The following is a 7,644-nucleotide window of genomic DNA, read 5'->3' on the forward strand; positions in this document are numbered from 1 at the left end:
TATATATATGCATATATACACACACACACACACATATATATGTATATTCATAAATTGAAATATTAAACTGTTGTTAAATTAATCAATTACGTATTTTTGTGAAAATTTTATTGTTCCTCTGATGGATTTTGCTCATTCAACTTATTTCTACGAAAAGTCCATAATCCACCTATTAACCACAAGAAAACACAAGACAGGCTGAGAAAGGACGTGAAATAAAGCGCACTCACATAATTATTTGTTGAATCATGCACTAAACCTGAAAAAAAATATTTAATTTTATTAAAAATAGATAAGATATATAATAATAATAATAATGAAATAAGATAAATAATAATAATGTTGCCCTGTAAAATATTTTAATTATAATTATATTAACATTAAAAAAAATTGTAGGCTGCTTTTATTGTATATTTAAAATTTTTCTTTACCGATAATTGGTCCCATGCTGATAGACAGGATGCCATTACAAACCATCTGAATACCGGATGCAGCCGGTAACCTCTCCAATGGTACGTAATCAGGAATGATTAGAGCTTGGAAGACAGCTTTGGTTCCCTTCGCCAATCCGATGATCAGGGCTACTCCGATTACAATGATGTAAGTATCACCCCATGTCGATAGAACTGTCAAGAAACTATTATGAGAAATGATTTTATACAGAAGTTTACATAAAACATAGAAAATGTAAAGATCAATAAGAGTGCATATAAATGAATCCAGATAGATATAATATAATATTAATCAAATAACTAAATAATATTAAAATATATTATAATATACTAAAATATAATATTTAGATATATGTTACAATATAACATTGTGAATTCAATCGTGATTTGATAATTATTATCGATTATCATACGATGTGCACTTAATCATGCATCTAATCAACCCACCCCAAAGATCACCTCGTGAAGAGATTCCTCGGGTTCGTATATTTTACGTGGCAGTACGTACTAGTCCTTCCAAAGATTGATCCCAGCAGAGATAGCACATAAAGATTCCTGCAGGTCCAGCCTGTTTTTTGTGCCAACAACGGTATACAAAGGCGTCCCATAATATCTGCGGCAGCTTGAATCGACATTATTGTAGCTATCGACGTTCTGTCGAGATTCGCCAATTCGGCTAGGACGAAAGGTATCGTTGCATTGAAATTCGTTTCGGCCACCAATGAAACGCTCATACCTGTTTTTGAAGCATTACATACATCTCTCAAGATTTTCATTTCGACAAAACTTGTGAAAAATCAATTGTGTTCGTATTATACCTAATACTATCGCTATATAATGATTATCACGAAGAAGATCGAGGTCCATATTTGCAACAATTTTTTTAAGAAACGAAGTTTGTTTATTTCTTTTCACTTCTGTTTCGCTGTTCTCAAAATAATAGTTCGATTGTCTTTCCTCTTCAGCATTCCGTTTATTTAATAATCGGCATTGAATAGCATTTTCCACATTTGTCTTATCAACACATGAATTTTCCTCTTTCGATATATTAACAATTTTGTCCATCAGAACACTTTGCTAAAAATGAAAAGTGAAAGAAAGTCATCTAAATATAATTTACATTTCGCATATTGTTGATATGATAATAGACCGAAATATGAAAAAAAATGAAAAATGAATAAAAATGGTGTAAAATTATGCCATTGCTCACGTACCTTTAACTCACCTCTGTCTGCTTTCTAAACGGTTTTAATAACGATGCACCCATAAGAGAATGTGAAGCGATTCCAGCAAGGATCAGGAGAGTGCCGGTCGTGGCAAAATTTTCAAGAAGTACGTCTATTAAAAGGGGCATTAAAATTGGACCCAGACCAGTTAAAGTAATTGAAAAACCCATGGCTACATTGCGTTTCTTGCGGAAATATGTGTTCAGAGCTAATGTTGTCGCTGGAAAAAGAATTCCTTGGCCGATTCCTGTTATATATGCGTTTTATAATTAACACTGTCAACTTTTGAAAACAATAATTGTGTAATTAATATATAAGAATTCAAATCCTTTTAATTATAAAGCGATTTTAGAGATCAACAATAATTCAATTACGTTACTACCTGTTCTGATAAGTGAAATTACTAAAGTACTAAAAGCTGTAACATTAAGCGTAACTAAATACTGAACAAAAAATATGTTGCAACAATTATGCTTTAAAGATTCCTTTACTTTGTTTACGTATATTATTGCCTTATTCTGCGCAAGTCCATTTTGCTCGATAGAATACAGTGGCGCTCAATATAAACGATTAAATGACTTGTCATATTATAGCTCTCATTCACGCCTTGATATTTTATAGTGTGAATTATTTACCAATGATAACGCAATAAGTGATAATAAGAGTTGGGAGAGACACGGCGAAGGCAGCGGCGCAGATTCCGAGAACGACTGTCAGACTGCCGAAATATGCGACCTGGCGAAAAGCGAATTTCTTCATCATTGGACCGCTTATAAGACCGAGACTGCATGTTATTGTTCCATTAAGATGAAGAATTAGACTTGTTTGCGTCGCAGTAATGCCGAGACTTGCGAAACGTTCTGCGAAGATAAGGCCGAAACATTGCTGGACTGGAAGTACGGCTAGCTAACAAAGGAAATTATTCTCGTGAAACTATATCGTTCAAATTTCGTAATATCGCATCTTCTAGAATATTATCGATTAGGAAATTTTTGGATAAAAAAATTATAATCTTTTGAGAAAATAAAAATATAAATTTTATAAGAATGACAAAATATCTAAATTTATATTATTATTTGCACAGGACTTTTATGTCTTATAAAAAGTAAAATATTATCAAATTTATTATTAAAAATATTACAAATCGACAGGATATATACAATGTTTTCTGTAACATATCATATAAAATGTCTCCATTGTTTTTTGATGATACGAGAAAATACCAGAGGATCTTATTCGAACGATATTCTATTGACATCGATCAATGATGAGCAAAAAATTTTTCTCATATTTTTTTAGACGTCAAGATCACCTCCACTTTTTTAAACGGAATTGTATGATTTTTTACACAATATGGTTTTTTTTTTAATTATTCTACATAAATATAAAAGTATTTTTATATCACAGGCAGTGATATAAAAAAACCAATTGTTTACAAGATATTTATACTTTATTTGATATATATTGACATAAAATATAACTCGCAGAATAATTAGAGGAATCATATTGTTAAAAAAAATCATACAATTCCATTTAAAAAATTGGAGGTGACTTTAAAATCTAAAAAAAAAAATGATTTTGAGAAAAATTGTTGTTCATCATAATATGTGCTCCTTCGAATTGAACAAAATCCCCTGTGATATTTTCTCGTATAATCAAAAATTAAATGATCAAGAGAGAGTTAGAGGAAATACCTTGTATATATAAATTTTTGAATGATTTTGTTCATAAATGTTTATTTATTATTCGAAGAAGCTTCAAATTATTAAAACTAATTTTGAGATTAAAATTAAAATTGGAGAATAAAATATAGAATAAAGTTTTTTATATAGCAAATAGTCTCATTTCATTATTAAAAAAAACTTACATTGATAATGGTCACGCCAACGACAATCACCCATGCCCAGCCCTGATCTGTCATATCACTTGCCATTCTATTAATCGTATCAGTCACTATTCTGTAAGTTTATCATGAGAGCGTAAATTCCTAGAGATTTTCAATTGCAACCCGTGTTCATATCATCGACAAACTGCAAACCTAACTGCTAGACAACGAACATACAATCACAAATTTAATTGGACAGGTGATAAGATATGCGCTGCGGATAAAGCCCCTCTCATTTCGATTCAGTTGCTATGTATATGCATATAATTTATGTACACGTATAAATTATAATTATAATATAAGATAATTTATGTATACACATAAATTATCTTTTCTTATTAAAAATAATTTTTTATTACATATTCATATGTTTATGCCTTTTATCACAACCGTGTGATCTATTAAATATTTCTTCAATTAATTAATAAAACAGTGATATTTAATAGCAAGAACAAGCTCGCAATTACTCGTCGTAATTCAACTCAATTGACTCTATTACATCGACCTCTATTACATCTATAACAAAAAATAGAATAACGACTTTGAAAAGTTGTTTAAATTATAATAAATAATTTTTTAGCTTTAATAAAATTTTATCGATAAAATTTTTTTGCTTAATATTTTTGTTTAATTTTTACAAATTTACTTTATTTGTAAGTTGACAACAAAATTAACATTGTTTCGAATTATTTATGTCTCTTAAAAATTTTTTAGTAAATTAAAAAAAAGTGCAAATGAAAACACATTTGCTTAATCAACTAGTTATTTAAACGGTACAGAAGTAGTACTGAAGCAATATGTTTAACTTGTTATTCTGTTTGTTCTTTATTATAGCGTCTTGGCTTCTTTATCTATCTTAATAACTCATAATCAGTCGTTCTCCTTTCTTCTCGTGCGAATTGCTTACTTTATAATCAAGCAAAAACATTTAATCAAGTCGTTAAGCCTCTGCCTTAGCAAGCAATTATATCGGAGTGCATTCTTAAGTACAACTGGAAAATTTTTCAATAGCGCAATGTATTATCACGTTAACACTCACGCGCACGTCAATTTTAAAAATTTATATAAATATTAAACAAGATTTTTGAACATGTTTTGATATGAATATTCGGCGCATAAAATCAAGAAAGATATGTTCCGGCACGAACTGAGGACGATCCGAGACTGGCCGAAGAGAAAGAAGCGCGATGAAAACCGGCTCCACTACTCTATTCGAGATCGAGCATGATCGTTCGTAATATTTTGACTCGCTTGAACGCATGCGAGCAGTTGAGGATACTTATTATTTATAGTCATTTTTTTGTGAACTCAATGCAAATTATATATATTGGATTGTCCAGAAAGTTCGTGCCGATGTTGAAGGAAAATTGAAACATAGAAAATTTTAATTTAATAAATGTATACTAACATTTAAATTTTAGTCGGCACGAACTTTCCGGACAACCCAATATAATAATAAAATGTGTCTCATTATGTAGCGTAAATGACACACTTGTTTAAATGACAAACTTGTTTATCACACTGCTTACGCTATATCATATTTGTGTTATCAGTCAGTCACAATTCTCGTTTCATTGAAATATTTTACTGTAATTTGATATATAAAAATGCAATTTTTTCAAAATAGAACATAAACAGATATGAAAATAAATATTGATTATTAATGGAATATTTATCAAACGTATTCAAATTGATAATTTTTTTTCGGACAACTTTATATAAGAATATGATGATTAGATCTTTTTATTTATGTAAAGAATAATAACTGATTTGACATGAAATTTTGCGGATAAACAGAAGAAAAATGAGTCTGTTGTAGAAATACACATAGCATAGCATCTACAGTAGATAAGATATAGTTCATCGGAAAGATTACAAATTATATAATATGAAGTCATTGAGCATTTTTCAAGTACTTTGATCCACTTTAATGCAACAAAATTATTTTTTTTTTAATAGAAAACTAATTGTGTTATAAAAATAAATTATTAATCTAAGAAAAAGTTACTTTGAAAAGTACTTTGAAAAAGAATGATTTATTTAATCAGTTTTTATGCCGTACTAAATTGAAAGAATTTGACATAATTGATAAAAATACATTAGATAATTTTATAAGACTATATTAAATTTAAAATGTTATTCTGCTGCATTCTGTTGTAATTTCTTAACAATAGCAAGTTGTTTACAAAAGACACGATATAAAAATTCAATACTCCACACGACAGATGTGACGAGTATCATGGCAGTCATCACGTGAAGACAGATTTTGTAGCTACCGCTGATATCTCTGATATATCCTTTTTTAACAAAAAATAAAGAATTAATCTACGCGCTATTATTTTAATACATAGAAACATTATTATCTCGTATATTATTATATAAAAACGTACCAATTAAAGGACTCATAGTGATTACACATAAGCCTTTAAACACCATAAACATTCCAAATACACTTGGTAGCTTCTTCAAAGTACAACATTCGGATATGCAGAGATTTAAATTCACCAATGTAGCGCCACGTAAAAATCCAGCTATTATTAATGTGACAATCAACGGTGTTTTTTCTGATTGTTCCGCTAATACTGTATAAAAAAAACAAATATTACATTTTTCTACTTCATAAGTTCATAAGTTTTTGTAAAATTGTATTCTGTATTAAAGCTTTTATTATTGACCAACTGTTTTAATTATAAATAAATATCACATTTCTTTTAATAAAAAAAATTACTTTGATAATTAAATATAATTTTAAGTGAATATAATTAAATAAAATATAAATGCTTATTGCAGTAATGAAATTTAATAATAATAGCACTTTTAATCTTAATGACAGAATTACTGGAGCGTGTGATTCCAACGAGGAAGCTGGAGATCCAGAAAATTATGCGTTTTTTCCAACCGAATTTATCGAATAATGTTGGCAACAGTAGTCTAGCGAGGATATCGGTGAATGCAGTCAGGGACAGACAAAAGGCTACCTCCGCTTGTTTCAATCCTGTCATTCGTCAAGTTCCTACGAGTAGTTTATGTAACTCACGAGCAGTACCGTAGCGAGGATGTTTGCTGAGATCGGTGTCTTTCGAGGTCCCTATAATATTGCTCTAAACAGATTTGTTTATATGCAACGCGAATAATAACTTTCAATATTTCCATGTTTAAAACACAAACAGGGGAGCTCTTTTAACAAGGTAATATACATCCTTTGCTACGGTACTGATTACATTTAAATTATACATTTACAACTCTCACCAAGATCCGAGAGAAAGAAAGGAGTCATTAATTTAAAGTTTGACTCAGCCACGTAAAAAAAGCTGCAACCTAGAGCTACATTTAAATAAATCGAATTTTTGAGAAGATCCAAGTCAAAACATATTTGTAGTTTCTTCATAAACGATTTCTTTTGAGGTGAGAGTGTTTCAATATCTGAGATTTGATCTTTGGTCCACATTGATCCATTTGACATCCTTTGTGCTTTAGTAGAAGTTTGTTTCATTAATAACGCTTCGTTCTCTCGTTCTTCATTAGACTTTTTCTAAGAAGAAATATATATGTCTTATTAGATTTCAATAATATTATTATATAAATAAGTTATAAATACACATACTCTTTTCTTAATAACTTAATATAAAAATTCGGGATGTGAAAAATTTGGAACTACTTAATAATTCAATATTTTATAGATTAAAATAATTACCTCGACTGGTAGTGTTGGCGATTGTTTTTCAAGTGGACGTAACAAACATGATCCCACTAAAGAATGTAATGCCCATCCCCCAGCGATAAGTATTGTGCCGCGAAATCCGTATATGTTCAGCAGCGTATGTACTAACTGTACAAATAAATTGTTAATTTAAACATTTTTTCTTTTCCTAAGTATCTATGTACATCACTTACCAACGGTATGAACATCATTGCCAATGCGTTCCCTGCCATGGAAAAGCCTACTGCTTGTCCACGTTTTTTGTCGAAAAACGTATTTAATGCGACGAAGGAGGAAGCCATGGCAAGGCCAGTACCTAGACCTACCATAAGATAAATTATTATAAAATTATAAAGTTATAAAATTAATTTTATTTATAAA

General features: G+C 29.8%; 2 protein-coding genes across 4 annotated transcripts in view; both read right to left on the reverse strand.

The window, feature by feature from the left end:
• Positions 1–414: 414 nt before the first annotated feature.
• LOC108685637 (monocarboxylate transporter 13-like) lies at positions 415–4,862 on the reverse strand. Of its 3 annotated transcripts, none has more exons than XM_018190521.1 (7): positions 4,471–4,862; positions 3,546–3,723; positions 2,314–2,584; positions 1,678–1,925; positions 1,271–1,529; positions 961–1,188; positions 415–626 (listed from the first exon to the last, which is right to left on the reverse strand). In XM_018190521.1, exons 2-7 carry the CDS (start codon positions 3,609–3,611, stop codon positions 415–417), a joined length of 1,284 nt encoding a protein of 427 aa, XP_018046010.1. In that variant the 5' UTR covers positions 3,612–3,723; positions 4,471–4,862. The 3 variants fall into 3 exon arrangements, with proteins under 3 accessions (XP_018046010.1, XP_018046011.1, XP_018046012.1); XM_018190522.1 differs by having other exon boundaries at positions 554–626; positions 900–1,188; XM_018190523.1 differs by having other exon boundaries at positions 579–637; positions 900–1,188.
• An 801-nt stretch (positions 4,863–5,663) lies between these two features.
• The window catches only part of LOC108685649 (monocarboxylate transporter 13-like), a 4,071-nt gene continuing 2,090 nt past the window's right edge, over positions 5,664–7,644 (reverse strand). The window contains 6 exon segments of the mRNA XM_018190542.1: positions 5,664–5,860; positions 5,954–6,145; positions 6,403–6,558; positions 6,813–7,095; positions 7,258–7,392; positions 7,458–7,630. Of these exon segments, the coding sequence (XP_018046031.1) occupies positions 5,700–5,860; positions 5,954–6,145; positions 6,403–6,558; positions 6,813–7,095; positions 7,258–7,392; positions 7,458–7,630 (1,100 nt within the window). The 3' untranslated portion in view covers positions 5,664–5,699.

The sequence above is a fragment of the Atta colombica genome, unplaced genomic scaffold (genome assembly GCF_001594045.1).
Source record: "Atta colombica isolate Treedump-2 unplaced genomic scaffold, Acol1.0 scaffold155, whole genome shotgun sequence".
In the NCBI taxonomy this organism is placed as follows: Eukaryota; Metazoa; Arthropoda; class Insecta; order Hymenoptera; family Formicidae; genus Atta; species Atta colombica.